Source organism: Garra rufa, chromosome 10 (genome assembly GCF_049309525.1).
Source record: "Garra rufa chromosome 10, GarRuf1.0, whole genome shotgun sequence".
Classification (NCBI taxonomy): domain Eukaryota; kingdom Metazoa; phylum Chordata; class Actinopteri; order Cypriniformes; family Cyprinidae; genus Garra; species Garra rufa.
The window spans coordinates 43481327-43505009 of NC_133370.1; the positions used below are offsets into that span (position 1 = coordinate 43481327).

General features: G+C 38.9%; 1 protein-coding gene across 2 annotated transcripts in view; it reads right to left on the minus strand.

The window, feature by feature from the left end:
• Positions 1-22641, minus strand: part of LOC141343941 (UDP-N-acetylglucosamine transporter-like) — a 57264-nt gene extending 34623 nt beyond the window's left edge. Inside the window, exon 1 of one of the 2 annotated variants that reach the window (XM_073848629.1) lies at positions 22349-22641. In XM_073848629.1, the coding sequence (XP_073704730.1) occupies positions 22349-22429 (81 nt within the window). In that variant the 5' untranslated portion in view covers positions 22430-22641. Of the gene's footprint in view, positions 1-1237; positions 1496-22348 lie in introns of those variants that run through there. The other variant, XM_073848628.1, reaches the window with a different exon arrangement.
• Positions 22642-23683: the final 1042 nt, after the last annotated feature.

Here is a 23683-nt window from a genome sequence, read left to right on the forward strand (position 1 = left end):
CATTGCAATATCCTAATTTGCTGTTAAAAAAACATTTATTATTATTATTTTGTTGAGAACAGCTGAGTAGAATGTTTTCAGGTTCCTTTAATGAACAAAGTTCAGAAGAACAGCATTTATCTGAAATAGAAATCTTTTGTAAGATTATAAATGACTATCATCACTTTTGATCGATTTAAAGCATCCTTGCTAAATAAAAGTATTAATTTCTATAATTTTTCCAAAAAAAAAAAAATTAAAAAAAAAAAAAAAAAAAAAAAATATATATATATATATATATATATATACTTACTCCAAGCTTTTGAATGGTACAATGTTACAAAAGCTTTTTATTTCAGATAAATGCTTATCTTTGGATCTTTCTATTTATCAAAGAATCCACAAAATGCACTTAACTGTTTAAAATATTGATAACAATAATAATTAAAAATATTTCTTGAACATCAAATCAGCATATTAGAATGATTTCTGAAGGATCATGTGACACTGAAGACTGGAGTAATGATGCTGAAAAATTTGCTTTAAAATCACAGAAATAAATCAAAAATTTAAATATATTCAAATAATAAACTGTTATTTTAAATAGTAATAATATTTCATAATTTTACTGTTCTTACTGTACTTTGAATCAAACAAATGCACGCTTTGTGAGCAGAAGAAACTTCTTTAAAAACATTAAAAATCTTTTGACTGATTTCATGTGTATATACCAGTACTATTCAAATGTTTGGTTCAGTAGGGTTTTTATGCTTTTAAAACATTAAAATCTCTTACGTGCAAAAGACTGGATTTATATGATTCAAAATATATATTTTTTAAATTTTAATAAAAAAAATATAAAAAGCATTTTCATATAATTTCAGAAGAAACTCATTAATACAGAGTAAAGAATTAACATCACTACTTGGTATAAACCCATAATGCATTACTAATGCACTTCTAATAGTTTTCCCATGCCTCCAAACCATTAGAGCATTATACATCACTAAGCGATAATGGCCAATGGCTATTAACACCTCAAGGGAACATCACAAAAATCATGCAACTGTTTCAGTTTGTCAGTGTGAGCCATTTTAAAATAAAATCATGAGAAAAAGCCACCTACCTTTAGTGCTCATGCATATTCATGCATTCTGGCATTAAATAAAAACACTAATATATCATGCCTTGAGATTCCACATCTCTTTACAATACAATATATACTCTAAACTTTCACAGATCAATGATCCTCACTCACCCCAGTTAAAACCATTACAGCGGTGTCATTGCTGAGTTTGCATTCAGTCTTGTGGATACAGTATCCTTTCAGTGCAGGTACTGAGAGAGCATACATCAGACTTGAGTAAACTTGAGAGCAAAGAGGCCAACATGAGCCACTCCCACTGACACACAGCCGGATGGAAGGAGGATGTGATATGGTGTTGAAATCCTATATTATCATGCAGTTCTGCTTTCACAAAAAAGAAAAACTATTTACACACCGCTAGCTAGTAAAAGCAAAGTGTCACTGACAATGCTTTAATTTAATAGATTTACATCAATGCAAAATGACTTGGCAAACAGAAAGTTTGGGTGTGATTGGGAAAGCTGGCCAGAGGTGGGGCACACAGCACACACAGGTGGCCTTATGAGGCGATGAGGCTGTGGTGAGGGGGGTGAACCACACAATCCAGCTCTGTGTGCAACTCCTGTCCATCTGAGGCCACCTCCAGAGGCCTCAGATATAAAGGCGTGCGTATAATGACCCTAAATGTGAATGAATGACAACTTTCAAATTTTAGCCTTACGAATGATTTATAAATTGTCTATACACATTAAAGATTTTCCTAAATGCATTCCATTTATTAATCACAGTTTGTGTTGTTAGGTCATTTTAAACCTTTAAAATCACTAGATTTTACCCATTTGTCAGCAAAATAGTTTAAAACATAACATTTTGTATGATCACTTCTCTTTTATATACAGTGGTAAATATGAACAAAAGTGCATGTGAAAATAAATCTGCATAATTTATCCTTTCGATCTTTCATTCAAAAAATTCACAAAATTCTAACCTGTCATTGAAGTAAATCAATAGAACCTGGGGGGGAAATCTTATTATGAAATACATTTTTTTCGCTAGTTCACGTTGGCCACTATTATTGGCACCCAATTAATGCAACGTCCTTTTCCCAAGATAACAGTTCTGAGTTTTCTCCAACAATGTCTAATGAGTTGTCACCTGACAAGAGATCAGAGACCATTCCTTCATAAAGGTGCTTCTCTTTTTTTTATACAGGGTTCAGGTCAGGGAAGTGGGACGGCCATGGTAGAAGCTTCATTCTGTGCTCAGTGACAATTTTGTGTTGATTTTGATGTTTGTTTTGGAGCATCATCCTGCTGGAAGATGCAACCACTGTCCATTATAAGATTTCTAACAGAGGCAATCAGGTTTAGATTTTTTATCTGCTGGTATTTGATAGAATCCATGAAGCCATGTATCTAAACAAGATGTCCAGGACCTCCGGCAGAAAAACAGGTCCACAACATTAAAGACCCAGCAGTATTTTTAACCGTGGGCATGGGGTACTTTTTTATCCCTGTCTGCACCAAAACCATCTGGAGGGTTAGCTGCCAAAAAGCTCATTTTTAGTTTCATATGACCATAGAAGCCAGTCCTGTTTGAAGTTCCAATCATGTCTGACAAGTGAATATGCTGGAGTTTGTTTTTGGGTGAGCCAGGAGGATTTTTCTTGAAACCCTCTGAAACAGCATGTAGTGATGTAGGGGCTGTTTGATCATTTTATTTGAGGTTTTCTGAGCCCAAGACTCAACAATTCTCTGCAATTCTCCAGCTGTGATCCTAGTAGAGTCTTTGGCCTTTGAACTCTCCTCCTTATCGTGCATTAGGATGATATAGACACACGTCCTCTTCTAGGCAGATTTGTAACATCTTTAGTTGATTGGAACTTCTTAATTATTGCCCTGATGGTGGGAATGGGGATTTCCAATGCTTTAACAGTTTTCTTACAGCCACTTTCTATTTTGTGAAGCTCAACAAACTGGTTCTGCACATCAGCAATACATTATTTGGTTTTACTCCTTGTGATGGATGATTAAGGGAATTTGGCTTTTGTGTTCCTCATATTTATAATCCTGTGGAACAGAAAGTCATGACTGGACATTTTTATACTCCGAAAAAAATTGTAATATTAATGGGAATATACTTTAGAGATATTTTACTTAGTGTCATGATCGGGGCTGTGGGGCTTCCCTCAGCCACCTGAGGTCACTGTTTTCCCTTCCCTGCACAGCACTTCCTAAGTATTCACGTCTGTTTTGTCATTAACACTGATTCACTCACAGCTGTTCACCATTTGGACTTTTCTATAAGAACCCTCATTTCCCACTACTCCTTCTGGCTGCATTGTCTTCTGTATGGTTTGTTTCTTGTCACTGTCTGTCTGCTCTGTGTTCCTGAGATCCTGACCTTAGACTGTGTTCCCTGTTCTGTTTATTTTGTGTTTGAGTTAATGTTAGATTGTGCCGTGTTGGCCTTTTGGTTTTGATTTGTTTGTGTTCTTTTGTGTTTTGTTTACATTAAAAATACTTACCTGCATCTGGACCCAGAACTCCCATTATTCACGTGACAGAATGCAGCCAGCATCAGTGGGTCCAGCAGGGAGGATTTCTTTTTTGCCCTTTAGGGAGAAGGTGACGTTGTCCAAAGAGACGGCGGCCATTTGTGCTCATTGGGCGACGGAGGCGGTCGTTGAGGCGACTGAGCCCGAGTGGATGACGGCCATTTTCGCTCGTTGGGCGGCGGAGGCGGCGTCCACTGACTCTGTTTCGGACGCGGCGGTGACCGCTCTCTCTGTTTCGGACGCGGCGGTGACCGCTCTCTCTGTTCCGGACGCGGCGGTGACCGCTCTCTCTGTTCCGGACGCGGCGGTGACCGCTCTCTCTGTTTCGGACGCGCCGGTGACCGCTCTCTCTGTTTCGGACGCGGCGGTGACCGCGCTCTCTTTTCCGGACGCGGCGATGACCGCTCTCTCTGTTCCGGACGCGGCGGTGACCGCTCTCTCTGTTTCGGACGCGGCGGTGACCGCTCTCTCTTTTCCGGACGCGGCGGTGACCTCTCTCTCTGTTCCGGACGCGGCGGTGACCGCTCTCTCTGTTCCGGACGCGGCGGTGACCGCTCTCTCTGTTTCGGACGCGGCGGTGACCGCTCTCTCTGTTCCGGACGCGGCGATGACCGCTCTCTCTGTTTCGGACGCGGCGGTGACCGCTCTCTCTTTTCCGGACGCGGCGGTGACCGCTCTCTCTGTTCCGGACGCGGCGATGACCGCTCTCTCTGTTTCGGACGCGGCGGTGACCGCTCTCTCTTTTCCGGACGCGGCGGTGACCGCTCTCTCTGTTCCGGACGCGGCGGTGACCGCTCTCTCTGTTCCGGACGCGGCGGTGACCGCTCTCTCTGGTACGGACGCGGCTGTGACCGCTATCTCCGTGCCTGACGCGGCGGCGTCCGCTATCTCCCTTCCTGACGCGGCGGCGTCCGCTATCTCTGTGCCTGACGCGGCGGCGTCCGCTATCTCCGTGCCTGAAGCGGCGACGTCCGCTGTCTCCGTGCCTGGCGTGGCGACGTCCGCTGACTCCATGCCTGACGCGGCGGCGTCCGATGTCTCCGTGCCTGACGCGGCGGTGTCCGCTATCTCCGTGCCTGACGTGGCGATGTCCGCTATCTCCGTGCCCGACGCGGCGACGTCCGCTATCTCCGTGCCTGACGCGGCGGTGTCCGCTATTGGGCCTGACGCGCCGTTACACGGGCCTGGCCCGCCATCCCTCCCCCTGACTTGCCTTCCTCCGTGCCTCCTCCCTCCAGACTTAGGGAACGTCTGGGAGCCGTTCCGTGGGGAGGGGGTACTGTCATGATCGGGGCTGTGGGGCTTCCCTCAGCCACCTGAGGTCACTGTTTTCCCTTCCCTGCACAGCACTTCCAAGTATTCACGTCTGTTTTGTCATTTACACTGATTCACTCACAGCTGTTCACCATTTGGACTTTTCTATAAGAACCCTCATTTCCCACTACTCCTTCTGGCTGCATTGTCTTCTGTGTGGTTTGTTTTCCGTGATTCTTGTTCCTGAAGTTTATGTTCCTGATCTTGCCTTGTTTGTGTTTTGGTGTGCCGTGTTGGCCTTTTGGTTTATGTTTATTTGTGTTTTGTTATATTAAAGTCTCTCCCCTGCATTTGGACCCAGACCTCCTTCTATTCTCGTGACACTTAGACAAATTTCTAGGGGTGCCAATAATAGTGGCCAGCGTGAACTAGAGAAAAACATTTTCATAATAAGATTTCCCCCCCAGTTCCCATCACTTTGCTTCAATGAAAAGTTAGAATTTTGTGAGTTTTTTTAATGAAAGATCTAAAGGATAAACGATGCAGATTTATTTTCACAGTCACCTTTGCTCATGGATGGCAATGTATTTTATGTTGTTTTATTTTTACATAATTATACAGTGGCCAAAAGTATTAGAACAGTAGTATTTTCACCAGCTAAACAGTTTTAAGGCAGTTAAGTCAATATCAGTTTATATTTTAGTCTGACAACAGCCAGTGCTCCACACAGAGATCTGGGCCCATATTTATCAAGCTTCTCAAAGTGTCACGTAAATATAAAGGTCTGGGTCCAAAAGCAGGGTGAGTGATTTTAATGAAACAAATACAAATAAACAAACAAAAAGCCAACACGGCAAAATACAACATAAACTCAAAAGAACCAAAACAGGGAACAAGGTCTAAGGCCAGGAATCGCAGAAACACAAAATAACATGAACAACAAAAGACAATGCAGACATGAATGCAGAGTGAGTAGTGGGATCTCTTATAGTCCAGATAGTGATTGTGAACAGGTGTGCGTGTAATCAGTGATAACGACAAGGACAGGTGAATGCTATCAGAGTGCAGTGCAGGAAAAGGAAAACAGCAACCTCAGGTGGCTGAGGGAAGCCCCACAGCCCAGATCATGACAGTACCCCCTCTCAAGGGAACGGCTTCCAGACGTTCCCAAAACAAAAACAAAAATCTGGAGGGAGGAGGAACGGTGGAAGGTGCATCAGGGGGAGGGATGGCGGGCCAGGCCCGTGCAGTGGAGGAACGTGAGTTGGCTTCGCCGCCGGAGGAACGCGAGCCGGCCTCACCGCCAGAGGAACGTCAGTCGCCAGAGGAACGCGAGCTGGCATAGCCACCAGAGGAACGCCAGCAGCCACCACCGCGTCCGGCACAGAGAAAGCGGTCACCGGCGCATCAGGAACAGAGAAAGCGGCCACCGCCGCGCCAGGAACAGAGAGAACGGTCACCGCCGCGCCAGGAGCAGAGAGAACCGCCACCGGCGCATCCGGAACAGAGAGAGCGGTCACCGCCACGCCCGGAATAGAGAGCGGCCACCGCCACGCCAGAAACAGAGAGAGCGGTCCCCGCCGCGTCCGGAACAGAGAGAACGGCCACCGCCGCGTCCGGAACAGAGAGAACGGCCACCGCCGCGTCCGGAACAGAGAGAACGGCCACCGCCGCGTCCGGAACAGAGAGAGCGGCCACCGCCGCGTCAGGAACAGAGAGCGCGGTCACCGCCGCGTCCGGAACAGAGAGAGCGGTCACCGCCGCGTCCTGAACAGAGAGAGCGGTCACCGCCGCGTCCGGAACAGAGAGCGCGGTCACCGCCGCGTCCGGAACAGAGAGAGCGGTCACCGCGGCGTCCGGAACAGAGAGCGCGGTCACCGCCGCGTCAGGAACAGAGAGAGCGGTCACCGCCGCGTCAGGAACAGAGAGAGCGGTCACCGCCGCGTCAGGAACAGAGAGAGCGGTCACCGCCGCGTCCGGAACAGAGAGAGCGGTCACCGCCGCGTCCGGAACAGAGAGAGCGGTCACCGCCGCGTCAGGAACAGAGAGAGCGGTCACCGCCGCGTCCGGAACAGAGAGAGCGGTCACCGCCGCGTCCGGAACAGAGAGAGCGGACACCGCCGCGTGAGGAACAGAGAGAGCGGTCACAGCCGCGTCAGGAACAGAGAGAGTGGACGCCCTCTCTCTACAAAACGCCTCCGCCATCGCCCTATAGTAGGGACGCTTCCGCGCCGCCTCAGCGTTGAGGGCATCCATCGCCGCCAAACAGGCATAGATGGTCTCGAAGCGGGCGACCGACGCCGCCTCCGCCTCCTCAGAAAAAAAACTACTCCCTGCTGGACACATCTGGGATGTCTGCATTCTGTCACGTAAATATAAAGGTCTGGGTCCAAAAGCAGGGTGAGTGATTTTAATGAAACAAATACAAATAAACAAACAAAAAGCCAACACGGCAAAATACAACATAAACTCAAAAGAACCAAAACAGGGAACAAGGTCTAAGGCCAGGAATCGCAGAAACACAAAATAACATGAACAACAAAAGACAATGCAGACATGAATGCAGAGTGAGTAGTGGGATCTCTTATAGTCCAGATAGTGATTGTGAACAGGTGTGCGTGTAATCAGTGATAACGACAAGGACAGGTGAATGCTATCAGAGTGCAGTGCAGGAAAAGGAAAACAGCGACCTCAGGTGGCTGAGGGAAGCCCCACAGCCCAGATCATGACACAAAGTGCCATTTTTATCTTAAGTGCTGAGAATTCATGAATTTTACTCCTACTTTCAAACTTAAGTATAAAAGCAAGTTATCAAATTTCTTAAAGCTAAGAATCACTCTTATTCTCCCAGTTATTTAAGACAGTTCGAGAGGTCTCTCAAGTGGTTAGGAGTTGCCAGTAGGGGTATGTGATGGTGCTGTGGAGACAGATGGTGAACGTGATTTCACCAAGTACAACATGGTCCTGGATCAACATCCTTGTTGATCCTGGAACAACATTCTAATCAATCATCAGAATTGATGGATAACCTTTCAGGAAATGTCAGTTTTATGGTCAGGTGCTTCTACACCCTTGTTAATCAGCTATTGTTTGCCTCTGATTTTAGGAATAAATTATGGGTAGGGTTAGGTTTAGGGGTAGGGATTGGGTTAAGTCTATATTTTTTAACATTAATGTTGATTGAGGATCAGCAGAAGATGTTGATCCAGGAACATGTCTTACTTGGCAAAATCACAGCGACCGGAGACAGATACATGCAAGAATCTTTCAGGAGAGAAGTAATGTTTTTGAAATGTTTGATCAAATGGTTACTCAATCAATCGTTTTCATTTCCTCTGTAATTCAAGAGGATGCTTTAGAAAGGTACACACCTCTCAGAAAAGGTCTAACAGCTGAAAATGCATATTAGAGAAAAACCAAAGAGCAAAAATTAAGAGCAAAAACCAAGTCCTGAGGTCAAGATAACTGCCTGTAGAGCTCAGTGACAGACTAGCGTTAAGGCAATGATCTAGGGAAAAGTTAAAATAAAAATCTGCTGCATTGAAGGTTCACAGAAGCATTATCCATAATGGAAGATGATTGGAACAACTAGGACTCTAGAAAATGGCTGCCAGCCCCCATCCAAGCTGACAGAGCTTGAGAGGTAAAAAGGTGAGGCAAAGAATGGCAGATAATTGCCAAATGCAGATGTGCAAAGCTTGTCACATCAGACCCAAAAAGACTTTTAAAGGTGCTTCAACTATGTACTGAGTTAAGGGTATGAATACTTATGCAATGTACTTATTTCAGTGTTTCATTTTTAATAAATTTTCAAATCTGGTTTTTGCTTTGTCATTATTATGGTGTATGGAGTGTAAATTGATGTGGGGAAAAACTAATTTAAAGCAGTGTAACATAGTAAAATAAACTAAAAATAAAAATAAAATACAAATAATAAATGTGTTTTTAACACTCTTTCGATAAATATTCGCCTCAGATCAAGCGGCATGTGAATCAATGATCTTTTTCTTTTTAATATTTGCAGCACGAAATAAACATGAAAAAATACTTGAATGCATGCTTTTTTTAAAATTAATAAACACGATGTCTCATGAAATCAATCAATCAGAGTTTCAAAAAACACATAAAACGTCAAAACATCTTGTGGATAAGTCATAATAATAGTAACACGCATAAATTTGACAACATTGTTTTATTTTTCTCAGAAATCAGCCACTTTTTATTGCTGTTTTTCATACAAAATGTGAAGTTTTTTTGGGCGGAGTAGGCTGAATTTCACTTAAACTTTACGCAATATAACATGATTTTATTACATGAACTCTTTCGTTTTAAAGTAATAATTTAAAGCATTCTATAGATATATTTATCATGTCAGCTGAGTATCAGATTTTTTTTGTGAAGTGCTCCTCCTCAAGAGAGAGGTCTTTAACTATTTTACGAAAGCATAACGTTTTTTTGATATTGTGAGTGCACACAAATAAAAGACCTTTTGCAGTTATGAATGATGTATTACTTTTACCTTTATGAGCAAAAATGATGCCGTATTTTAGGTTTCCACTGTTATTAAGAAAAAAATGGAAGTGATCGCGCTGGTGCTTCCATGTCCTGCAAAGCGTGCTTTAGCTTCCACTCTCTGCACAAACGATTGAATATGCGTCTAACAGCACACATGTATCTAGGTTAAATGTTTAAATTAATATTGTGAAATGCATCAAGTGTTTTATGTCCATAGCTTTTATTTTATGCAAGTCGTGTTAATTTGAAAGGCTAAATTGATTAAACAAAATCTTGAATTTAACAAACATAAAATGTTCCAAACATATTTCTCAATTAACTTAATAAAGAAACTAAACGAAATCTAGCCACTTTGCCATTAAAATACAAAACTAAACTGAAGCTTGTGATGACGCTTCGTTTCGTTGCAATAATGTATTCTCTTGAAAATGATTTATTGTCAAATGTGTGTTGAGTGTAAACCCTTATAAGGAATTTAACCATTCAATTTGAGTTTATCTGAGAATATTTTTAAACAAGGACATCTATTCAGTGATTGGTCCATGTGTATTTCTTCATCCAAAATCCCGTTTGTGGCACAGAAAAGTGTCATGAATCATCTCTAAGATATACACTTACGATTGAGTCCTACACTTTACTTAAATTACGACTGAGATGCTTGATAACTAACTTAAAAGTGCAAAGTGCAGCTTTGAGCCAAGCATATTTTTTCACGTAAGTCAATTCTTAGCAGTGCTCTTGACAGTAATTCTTAGATGCTTGATAAATATGGGCCCTGATCTCATCCTCGTTTCTAGAATCATTTCTATAATTTCTTTCCAAAAAAAAAAATTTGTTTTACATAAATGCTGATCTTTGGATCTTTCTATTCATCAAAGAATCCAAAATAATTTAAAATTCCCCTTTAAATAGAGCAAGTATCAGTTTTTGACTACTGAAAATGAGTAAAAATTCAACAAATTTGACACTGAGTCACTTTGGACTCCCCATGTCTTTAGGATTGAGCAATACAGGCCTTGAAAAAGAAAGGTTTGTTAAGAACCAAAATCTAAAATCGTACTGAGTTATCTTTAATCCTTCTTGAGTTACAAGCATGCAAACTTTAGAAAACAAATATTTATTGCTGCCAGACAGGTATGCTCTATGCAACTGTTTTGATAAAGGCAAACTAGATACATTTCTAGTTTCAACATTATATGTGCTTCAGACATTCTCTTTAAAAAGAAAAAAAAAGTATCAGCTGTATGTAAAGTGACCCAATTTTGTTTCTGACCACCAGTGTTGTTTTTGTTGGTTTTAGTCTAGTTTTAGTCGACGAAAAGTCAAAAAGGTTTTAGTCTAGTTTTAGTCAAAAAAAGGGGGAAAAGTAGTCTTTTAACAAATTAATGTAGGTCAGTAAGTATTTTGCTGTTGGGTAGTGTCACTTAAGTTCTGAAAATAGCAGATCTATAGTTCAACACAATGTGAGCTTCCGGATCGACTATTTTCACCAATAATTACAATAATGAAGGAATGTTTTAAAACATAAAAGACAAACAAGGATGGAATGCTAAAGTGGCTTGCCATAGCAGCTGATATTTTTATGTTTTAATCGGCATGCACAATAAGCAGAAATGTCATGCATTTTAAACGTCTGACGGACCACCCACTAACATTTTCGTTTATTCTCGTCTCGTCAACGAAAACTCACACACGTCTCGTCATGTTTTAGCCATCAACGAGCCATTTTTATGTTGTCAACGTCTCGTTATCGTCATGGAAAAAAGTGGCGTCAACGAAATGATTTCGTCATCGTCATCGTTGACGAAAACAACACTGCTGACCACTGAAAAATCTAAAAAAAGATTAAAAAACATACCCTACAATTAGATTTGTTATTAAGTGAGGAGCACTAAAACTTTACGTTTTATGTTTACATTATTTAAGAATGTAATACTATCAATAATAAATGTCGCTGATGCAATCTGTGCTTTTTTTTTCCATCTCAGCTATGCAATTTTTACCTGGTGTGGCTTATAGTCAGCGACCTTTTCACAAAATATGAAGAATGACGTCTCATTTCATTCATTGTACATATTTCATATTGTACAGAATGTATTTTTTAAGTTATTAAGTAAAGGGAATGCAAATTCTACCATCAATGTGTTCCAAACAAAAAGAAAATATATTTTAAAGAATGCTGTTAAATGCAGTTGATGGTAACCATTGACTTCCACAGTATTTTTTCCATAACTATGGAAGTCATCGGCTACCAGCAACAGTTTCAAAAATTCTTCAAAATATCTGTGGTCATAGAGGTTTTGATAAACTTGAGGTGAGTAAATGATAACAGAATTTTCATTTTTAAAACCAGGGTTCATTTTTTAATTTTGGATTGAACACTGGAAAAGCATAAGGTCATCCAGGAATTAACCACGGTTTTATGAATACTATGAATTCAGATGCACTACTTTTTTGGGCTATAAAGTAGAGAAGTAGGCATATTTAGACGCTGGGTGCGTCTGTTAGCTTTAAGCTCATCTTTATGTCTTTATCCTGGAGGGCCCCCACAATGCACATTTTGCGTGTTTTCTTTGTCTGACTCGCCCATTTCAGATCTGGGAGTCTCTACTAATAAGCTGATGACCTGACTGAGGTGTGCAAACCTGTTCCTGGATTTCTGCTGTCCTGCAAAGTTTAACGCCAGCCTTATAATCACACGTAAACCAGCTCATCAAGGCCTTCAGAAGGCCTAAAACGTGTATGATTGCTTGCAGGGCGTTGGCTCTCCAAGAGCAGAACAGGACGTCCCTAAATTAATTCTAAGCGCTGTGTTGAAAACCCTACAGCACCTTTGGTGTTCCCAGTCTAAAATGGCCAGTCTTTTAGAAAATGCTTGCAAATTTCCTGTTACGCTATGCTATGCTATCATCAAATATGGACCTTTTTCACATTTTTCAGAAGCGGAAGTCGCCATAGTTAACTTTGAGATCAGTGAATGGGAGAGTACCACAAATATATTTTTTGCATTCTCATTTGCTCAAATAGCAAAATAGTGTTTTTATGAATTTCAAAAAACTAAAAGTCAGAAGAGAGAACAATGTCAAATTTACCATCCCTCCCATAGACACTTCATTAGAAACACCCTCGCATTAGCAATTTGTAATTTGATGCAAAGGTGATATGATACAAAGTATAGCTTTATAAATGCACATGGGTCAAAGATGTCCACATCAAAATAAATTTACTAAAGTACTTTTAAGTCCATAGAAAGCACATTAAATGTAAGTAAAGTGTCTACTAATATGTTTTTGGAGAATAAAATGTCAAAATTTGGTTGAAATAATGTTACATTGTTATTCAGTGAAACACAATATGTCTGTAAAAATTCAAACAGCATGCTTATTCTGACTTGTGCATATTAAAATATATATAAAAAAAGAATAAGGGAACATATTCAATTTTACTGTTTTAAATTAGTAAAAAAATTCTTACTGACAAATGAAAAACCTATAGTGGCAAATTTTACAAATGCAGAAGTACAACTAATTAGTATTTGGGGTGAAAGTATTTTGTCTTTTAATATGTCTTAAATAAATTTTAGTTGTAAATATGCCTAACAAGACTGTTAAACTAAATTACATTTTAGTGGGTGTCTTGGGGAAAAATGTTGGATTTATTTTTTGCTCAGAAAAAACAAAAACAAAAATGCAATTAAGTAAAACAGAAAACTTTTTATTATTATTAATTTTTTTTTTGAAAAACAACGTTTCAAAGCAGTATTACAGTTATTTTTTTAATGCTTAAATCCTTTTTCATCTTTGACCCACACACTTTTTTTTTTTTTTTTTTTTTTTTACAAAATCTAAAAAACTTCTGAGGATTTACAATGCTGATTGTAAAACCGTTGAAATGCATCATCAGTCTTGCAAAAATGGTCCACAGGATTCAATCGTTTTGCCAACTTGTTTTGCAATTATTCACTTCTTTAAGCTATTTTTTGCAGACTGGCCATTTTTTACTGTGAACACCAAATGTAACAAGGTGAAAAAAATGTAAAATTATGACTTCGATATGATACCTGACTGAAATATCACAAATGTTTATTCAGACTGATTTGCGAACACGGAACATGCACAAACACAAGAGGCGGGATTGGCATGAACCAATCCCAGCCAATTGTAACCAGTCTTATCCAATCATATCGCGATAAAGGCATTGCCGCCTCTCATGTGACTTTCCCCCATTCATTCATTCTCAATTACTGCCCACTAAACCCATGGCAAGCTTTAGGGCACAGGTGTTTCCTGGAGGGCCACAGCCCTGCAGAGTCTAGGTTCAACCCTAATTAAAGGGATAGTTCATCCAAAAATTTGGATTTGGATCAGTTTATCTGCTTACCCCCAGGGCATCCAAGATGTAGGTGACTTTGTTTCTTTAGTAGAACATGAGAACTACGAGAATGCCCTCCATACTGATGAACGTTCCTGTGGATCAAAGGTAAATAATGATATATATACTGTTCAGTTTCTTGCACAGAGCAATCGTTTTGTATATTAAGACCTCAATGTATCGTCACAAGCTGCAGGGTTTAATTTGGTTTTGTCTGTGTATGTTTTTTTTACTCTTAAAGATTTGGTAACCATTGACTGCCATTATATGACTGACAGACTGCAACAGTTTGAGTTAAATATCTTCGTTTTTGTTCTACTGAAGAAACAAAGTCACCTACATCTTGGATGCCCTGGGGGCAAGCAGATAAACATCAAATTTTCATTTTTGGGTGAACTATCCCTTTAAACACACCTGATCCAGCTAAACAAGTCCTTCAGACTACATGGGTTGTCACACCATTGAGAACCAAATTTTTCAATGGTGTGACTAAAAAAAATCTGAGGTTGCACCGGTGCGACCAGCCGTTCGAGGGCAAAAAAGTCTTAGCGACTGTGGTTCAACAGGCTTATATTGTGGTCTAAACCAATCAGAGATAGTGAAGGGCAGAGAAGATGGAAAGAACGACGAACGGAGCTCTAGAGTGCGACCATTTCACTTGCATTTGCGACTGAAAACTACTACATGTGACTATGAAAAAATATTTAGGAGCACCATGTGCGACTGACCTGATCAGCATATTTGTGTTTGCGCTGATGGGAGCTTTTGAAGGTTTCTACATGTTTTTGCTAAGCTGAGTTATGTACCACGGACATATCCAGTAGTGTAAAGAGAGTTTAAATAAGAGATTGATTGTGCAGTGTAGAGAGCTTCGTTAATTATAATGGAACTTTATGAGACTGCCGATTCTGTAAAATGGCACATATACTATGAATGTATGCAGTATGAATAAAATCTGGATGTACTACATTGTCCATGCTGTGGTCATGTGATCTATCGCATACAGAGACAGCCATCAAGTTGAACACTTTCTGCTTCCCTTAGTAATGCTTGTGCTGTGTTTGCATACTTTATCACAGATAAACTGAAATAAATGTAATACTTGTCAAACACACAGATGTTTCAGACGTTTTCACGAGGCAACAGAAATGCTTTTCATTTAGTCATTTACAGTGTGTCAGTGGTTTTTAATCCTGGTCTTCGGGACCCCACACTCTGCACATTTTGCACATCTCCCTTATTTAACACACTTGATTCAGATCATCAGTTCATTAGGAGAAAGCTCCATGAACTGAAATAAGTGTGTCAGACAAGGTTGACATACAAAATGAATTAAGATGAGCTTAATACAGTGCCTTGCTTCAACATGGAAGAAAGCCTATGGGTGAGACTTCTGGTTTATTATCTGCTATAGGAAAATAACACGAAGAATAACAACATGCAGTAAACAGTAAAACTGTTTGTACTACAAATCATTGTGTTCATAATTAAGATAATATGGTAAGACACACCAATCTGCAATATCAAGCTGCAAAATGAGCTGTTTTGTACAGATAAAAATAGCTGGACAAGGATGAGACCCAAAGCCACACCCACTCTTACAGAAAGAAAAAAGTGGATACAAGAATAAAGTTAAACATAAGCCAAGGGTGTCAAACTCATTTCCACAGCAGTTATTTAAAACCTTGTTCCGACACACATTCCTGTGTTTTCCAAATAAGCCTGAATGACTTGATTTGCTGGATCAGGAGTGTTTAATTAGGGCTAAAACTAACCTCTACAGGGCTGTGGCTCTTCAGGATCTGAGTTTAATGCTTGTTTGTTTTGATAAACATGACATAATACAACATTTAAATAACATAGAAATAATTTTTACTGTTATAACAATGCAGATTTGTCTGAGTATGCAGAACTGAAGGTCTCAGAAAAACATGAAACACGTCATCACTGTCGTCACTCAGAGAGTCTGGCCAATAAGGTGTGTCGTCTTTAAAGCTTGTGCTGCCAATTTGTGCTCTCATCTTTCTCTCGCTGTATTTTTAATCAAAGTCTGACAAAATTTCTGATCAGAATGCACAGTGTTTGTCAGACACTGATTCATCTGTGTGGCATTGCATTAAAGGGGTCATATGATGTTGCTAAAAAGAACATTATTTTGTGTATTTGGTGCAATGCAACATGTTTACACAGTTCGAGGTTCAAAAAACACATTATTATGTTTCTCCTCTCTGAAACGCTTCGATTTTTACAAAACTCTGAAAATCACTCTGAAAAGCGAGGTGTTCTCTGATTAGCCAGCTATCTGGGGTATAAACCTATTATAAATGAGGCATTTGTTGTATCCAGTGAGGACATACAGTAATAGGTTGTTTGCACATGACGTCATTGCTGTGGCGTGAAATGCAGCTGGAGGGTGGAAAGTGATTTTTCTCCATAGGAATCACTAGCAGAAACTCAAAATGCCTATGTTTTGCTTTGTTTATGGATGCTCAAATCAGTCAAACTGAGAACCCCCAAGGAGCTTTTATCATTTATGAAAAACGTGCTGTTCATAAGGGGGAAAAGGCAAGAAATTGACTGAAAAACACAGGATAAAGTGGCTTGTAAACCTCTCTGTTGTCAGGAGGAGAGTCATATAATGCTAGTGTTTGCAAATGGTTAAGAAAAGGAAATAATATGTTAAGATATTAATTAAAAATATCTAAATAGATACAGTGTGAGACAGTAAGAATTCACTCAATTATAAAGGGGTCATTGGATGCAAAACTCACTTTTCCATGTTGTTTGAACATTAATGTGTGTTGGCAGTTTGTGTACACAACCACCCTACAATGAAAAAAATCCACCCAGTGGTATTTTTTTAATCTTTAAAAGTAATATCCCCTTTTTAAAATCTGGTCATTCTCAGCTTCTTGTCAGCCAGTCTTGTCACCGACAGAGGCCGCTCCCACGATAGTTGATTGACATTAGCACTTACCTTGACTCCCGACATCTGTGCCACTGAAGACGTTACCTTCGTTTTTGAAAGAAAAGTGCCGATCCCGATCTACATGTTTGTGCAAATCATTCGTGATGCAGCTTCACCCACAGAAGAAGTGAGTATAAGGGTTTTTATGCATCTTTGCAAATGGCCTGTTTTTTAAATAATGTGCTAGTTAGCAAGTTTCGCAGCTAAATGCGGCTAAAGTAAATTTACAGAACATTGTGAGATTGCAATAAATTGAAGGGAGTGACAGCTTTTTAGTGACTATATGGAAGCGATATTTGCTTGCTTTCTACGCTATAATCAGTTCAAAATTTGAATAAAGGTTTCGCTTTACATGAGTGACTGAAAAAGCAGACAGATGAGATGGAGGAAAGTCTGTACTGTACTGGTTTAGACACTAAGGTATAAACAGAAAATCACAACATATGTTGGATGTGATCCTTATGTTATGAAGAGGATTTTTCAACTAAATTGAAATCGTTGATTGCAAACAAACTATTTTGAAAGCGATTCCCACATTTATATGAAAGATGCAGGATAGATGTTGTACAACTACTGCTGTACAGGGTTTTGGCTATTGTTCCTGTTAGCAACACGTAAAGCTGGCAAATATTGCTTTCATAGTCACTAAAAAGCTGTCACTCACTTCAATTTATCGCAATCTCACAAGGATCCGTTGTAATTAACTGCAAATGTAATATCTTATTTACATTGTGTCTATGTGTGGCATTTAGCACAGAGTGAATTCTCACTGTCTTCCTGCCAGTGCCCGCCAGCTGCATTTCGCGCGTTATCACAATCACGTGATTGCAAACAACCTATTATTGATTATAATAACGCATCCTGTCTTTTTTGCATTGAGTCGTGCTGCATAAACATAACATCATGTCTGCATTTGTGATCGTAGAAACAACAAACAAGCACTACTCCACACAGCTCAAAACTTGCATTCAAAAAGCCAGTAGCAAATTCTTCAAACATGAAAATGTACTTACAGGCTGTGAGTCAGATGCACCAGACTGTCCTAGCAACATTGGAACTGCCCCACTTTATAGTGTTCACAGCCACATTGTAAGCTGCTCTCCCAGGTTCAGGAAACAGTCCTCTGTATAATGGGCTGCACACACTTGAATATTTGCATTGTACTGTACAGGGATGGTTCGATACGTGTATCGGTACCGTTCGGTTCTCGGACAAATTCCAAATGGAAGTGATCATCCCCATCACCTTTGTGGGGGACTTAGGCCACGTGCATGTCATAATGTAGTCGTTTGCAATGCACTTGGCGAAGGGAGCGATGTAATTTCCTCATTATTATCTTCAGCTGGGATGTTTACGTGACAACACAGCATGGTCTCTGTCAGCAGATGTTGCCGTTTTAATGTCATTAATGTCTTTTTACTGTTAGCGATTGGTGCCTGCAGCGCCGCTTCAAGTCAAACACACCCGTGTCTGTCAGCACTAAGCAGATTCGCTTAGTCCCCTCACAAAGGTGATAGGGATGATCACTTCCATTTGGAATTTGTCCCGAGAACCGAACGGTACCGATACACGTATCGAACCATCCCTAGTACTGTACTGGAACAGTGTTGTAAATACAACTTAACCAGTGGGTTCTAGTTGTTTGTTTCTAGTTGTTTAGCCAAACAATGTACTTTCGCTTTCGCAACAGAACAAACAGGGTCTCCACAACATGTCAGCGGCTGGAACAATACTACAGAATAAAAGTTATGCCTTTTTCCTTTGCGTATACAGTACAGACCAAAAGTTTGGACACACCTTCTCATTCAAACTATTTTATCTGTTTATTAAAGTTTTTCTCTACATTTGTGCAGTTTTCAGTGGGTTAGTGATATTTTTTAAATATATATAAATTAATAAATTAATATTTTTAAATGGGTTTTTATACAAAAACTGCTTTTTTTTTTTATGTAAAAGTCACTTTATAAAAGACCCACATTTCTAACTTTAATTCATGGGGATAACATGGATAATTTCACATGGTTTAGTGTAAGATTTTTGCCCATCTTTTGGAAAGTCCAGTTTTAAAAGTAAAAAAAACAACTACAAATAACTTTTAGCAGTAGGTGGCTGCAGAGCTCCACTATTTGCTATTTGACCACCTGAAAGATATTTTTTCACAAGTTTTTTCAGTTGAATTCATATCTACAGTACAGACCAAAAGTTTGGACACACCTGAATGAGAAGGTGGTTTTGGTCGCATATGCACCCAAAATTTAATCAGCGTGACCTCAATATATATTTGTGAGTGCAAGAAATTTTTGTGGTGTTTTCATTTCTTTACAAAACTTTTGCTAGCCTAACCACTGCACAGACTGTTGTGAGCTGATTCAGTGACAGCTTCGCCACTCTTTTCAACATTACATAACTAATTAAACTTGATCTTAACATTCTTAACTTTAATGCAGATTTTAGATATTATATAGCAGTCAATCACTCTCTCAACCAACCTTTGTTCCGGATTTGCACAAACTGCATTGCAATTAGGGGTGTGTGATATGATGATTTTTGATTGCGGACAATTAAAATGTAAATATACTGTACAACGCGGCACACATCCACATCAAATTATAAAAAAATGATAAAAGCGGCAGAGTTCCACTCAAGCATGGGCGTAATTTCCACTGGGGACACACTTTGTGTTCCCCCACTTTTAATTTTTTTGTTAAATTAATGTCTTGTGTTGTAGAATGCATGCTCAGCATCGCCGAGACTTTCACGCAATTGTTAAAACGAAACAGAAAGTAAAAAGCGCACACGCATTCTAAAGCAATTTTAATACCCCATGTTTAGAGAGCGACTCCCCAATGTGCACAAAACATAACATATCTAGGCTGTAGGCTACAATAGGTTATGTAGTTGTCTACAGCTCTGCATCATGCTTGAAACATGCGGTCTCTATTTGCACTTTGAATATTGAGAGAACAGCCTCCTTTGATTATGGCTGCATTTATTGTTTGCACTTAATACGACTAAAAAAGAACTTGTGTTGTTTATTTTTTGCTATTTATACTGTAGATTGTTTACAAATGCAGTGGCTGCCTCTAATTTAAATGGCTCTACCTATAATAGAGAAAATAAACATCTTGTTCATGTACTCATTTTTTCATTCATTCATCCTTGCTTAAAGAGTAAAATAAATGTTTTTAAAAAAGGCTTTCAGAATCAGCCCATTTGCTTGTAAAGCATCGGCAATCAAAAACGGTGCATTGCTAAAAATAAATGGCTGTTTTGCTCAATTGGTTGTGGTGCTCCTACATTTTTTTAGTGCTCCTAACTTACCAAGTTAATTTCCGGCCATGTATCTCTTTGGGTTTGAGACTTTAATCTTCAAAGATCATATGAGTCAAACTCACCTAAACTCTCTCCATCAGATGCTTTACTAGCAGCTCACCCAGGTACATTTGCCTGTTTTATAAAGGCTGGGAATTTAGACATGCTGATCTTTTTATATACTTTTTTTTGCATACTGAGGAAGTATGCAAATTAAGCTGCAGCCCATAGTGTTCACTAAAAATAGCAAGTAGCTGGCTGTGCCCTGAAATCACAACACAATGATCTACTACTTCCAGTGAGATTTTGAAGCATGCATCCGCTAAACACTTTAATATTTCAGGAGGCCACAGGAGAGGAGTTGTGAATGGCGGTGAAGTGACACAACTGATGCTGCTAGATCACATGACAATGACATTATGCGAATCCAGATTACATTCATACTTTTTAGCAGTCCCAAAGTAATTACTTATTCCACAGGATGATGATTTCAAACAGCCGTTTTGTTATGTCCTAATCCAACTGCCTTTTTACAAGGAAATTATCACCAATTATTTATTTTTATAATGAAAGGAAAGAGTGGTGCAGTACAAACCTGAAAGTGCAGTTTGAATACCTGCTGTTGACTCTGAAAAGATTTACCTCAGTCTGATATTAATCTGCTCTCAGGCACATAACAACCTCTTTTTCGTTAAACCTGGAGTTTATTAAATGTACAAATGGTGAATTTACTTTCTATCCTATCGGCAAAACAACAGTGCAACATGTAAATCAATATTTCACCTGATTTACCTGAAAACATTTTTCATGCATGATGCATCAATGCAAAACTATACTCAAGACAGGGATCGTAGCGTTTTAAGGATATATATATATATATATATATATATATATATATATATATATATATATATATGGGTGATTCTTAGACTATGGGCACTTTTATGTACTTTTGTCATATTTTTAAAAATACATAAAATTTTGGACAAATTCCTCTTTCTTTGTCAAGCTATCAATAGAACCAACCTTAAAAAAAAATTTACTACCTTTGTATTATAATTTTTTCATACTTTTCAACCTTCTTATAGGTGTCAAAATCAGTGTTTTCTCCTTGTCGCACACCCAGACTTTTAAACTTCAACAATGAAAATACAGTTTAAAAATATGACTTATCTGGTAACTATTGTCCTTGAATTAAGCACTAGTAAAATAATTAAAATACATTATAGTATTTAATATGAGACCTCTATCAATATTACTTTTTCTACAAAATATAGCTGTCGCACAGTATTGGTGTCATTTCCACCACAACACTGTAATGTATTTTTAAAAAGTTTGTGTGAAAGATTTTTTTAATGTTTTCTATGGAAATGTAGAGTGACATCAGAGCACATGTTGGACATGGAGGGAATTTACATTTTCATCAACAATAAATGAAGAAAAATCAAAGTAAAAATTGCTTGATCAGTTAATATATTTATTCTACGTCATTTCCACCACATGTTGTACCATCAATGGTGTTATTAAAAAGCTAAAAAATTTAAGTTAAATAAGAGTATTTTACATACACGAAATGCTAAGTAATAGCATTAGTAATAGCACAACTGCCCTCTGTGGTGGAAATGACATTTATGGTTACAAAGTACAATTTATATGGATTGTGAGAATAGATTTGCATGACTGCAAATGTTTCAATCCAGTCATGTTCCAGCATTGGGATGAAGCTTCCCTACATTTACCTTAATTTCTTGTCATTTCCACAATACGCTGTCATTTCCACCACAAACACATTTTTAAAAAATATTTAAAGAGTTCTCATCACACATTAAAAAAAAATATCCACAATTTATGAATCATGCTCTACTTAATATAAAAACCAAAGTTATTCTATTTTTTAAATAACAGCTGTATATTGATATGCACATTTGTTCATTGCGGGTCGAAAATAAAATGTAAAATATTAACCATTTCATCTAAGTTTGTCCTCTTACAGACCTTAAAACTAGACAAATTTATTTAAACTTATGAGACTGTGTTATGTGACTTTTGAACAATTTTTTTTTCTTCAAATTCTCAAGGCTAAAAGTGCACCTAGTCGAAGAAACGCCCATATATATATTCCTATCTATGATTTCATATGTCACGCTTTATGGTTTAAATTAAACATGCTTTGAAATATTTACTATAGTAAAACGTGAGAACACTAGTCCTGCTGGTTTCAGGAATATGATAGTAGGCTACTTTCTGTACAGGAATGTCTGTGGTTTTAGACATTTAATTAACGCGTGTTTTATAATCTAATTACCTGGAAATGTTTGGGATGTCCGAATGCTCTCATATTTATGGTTTGGCTCCTCTGGACGCATTTGAAAATATTCCGATACATAAAAAGCGTGTGAAGAAGTTGAGTTTGTAGTGTACCTGGTCTCAGAAGTGCAGCTCAGATATGTAGCGCTGAATGAGCGTGGAGTCCATTAAAGACGCAGCAGATGTGCAGAGCACACGAACTTAATCCTGAATTATGCATCTTATTCATTTCATATAAAACGCTTCCTCAACCACACTTCCATTGTTAGTGAAACTATTTTTGACACTCATGTTTCTGTCGTGTCAGTTTCACCACAACTTTTCAAATGACGGTGGGAATTTGCTTACAGTGGCATCTACCGTTATGGGTGTGTATTGCATTAAAGTTTTGTTTTTTTTGTTGTTGTCGTTTTAACAAAAATAATAGTTTCTGTAATATGCACCAATTTATAAACAGTGTTGCGGAAGTTACTTTTAAAAGTGATGCATTACAATAGTGAGTTACTCTAAAGAAGTAACTAATTGCGTTACTTAGTTACCTACTTCTTATGGAAAGTAATGAGTTATGTTACTTTTGTGTTACTTTTTAAGTCTGTGCAGGGCTTGCTTGTTTCTTTTTAACATAAAAAGATCAAATTTTTCAAATGTAAAAGCCTTTTTACACAAAAAGCCTTAGGCTTAGAGAAAAGTAAATTCGTCTGTACAGCTGACCACAGAAAAAAGTCAACTCTTCAGCAATAAAAAAAGAAAAACAAATGGAAGATTATCTCGAGTAATTTCCCTGGTGAAAAAAAAAAAACAGCAAAAACCAGCCTAATATGGTTGGCTGGTTTTACCTGGTCAACCAGCCTGGTTTTAGTTGATCATAGCTGGTCAGCAGGCTGATTTTGGAGGGATTTGGGCCACTTTTCCAGCCTGGCCAAGCTGGTCTTAACTGGTCAGGCTGGGAAACCACCAGCTAAAACTAGCCTGACCAGCCTGGCAAGGCTGGGAGACCAGCTAAAACCAGCTACTTCCAGCTTAAACCAGCTAAGACCAGCCAACCATCCTAGGCTGGTTTTAGCTGTTTTTTTTTTTTTTCTTAATACTGTGTTGTTACCTGAATGATCCACAGCTGTGTGTTTTTGTTTAGTGATAGTTGTTCATGAGTCCCTTGTTTGTCCTGAACAGTTCAACTGCCCACTGTTCTTCAGAAAAATTCTTCATGTCCCACAAATTCTTTGGGTTTTCAGCATTTTTGTATATTTGAACCCTTTCAAACAATGACTGTATGATTTTGAGATCCATCTTTTCACACTGACGACAACTGAGGGACTCATATGCAACTATTACA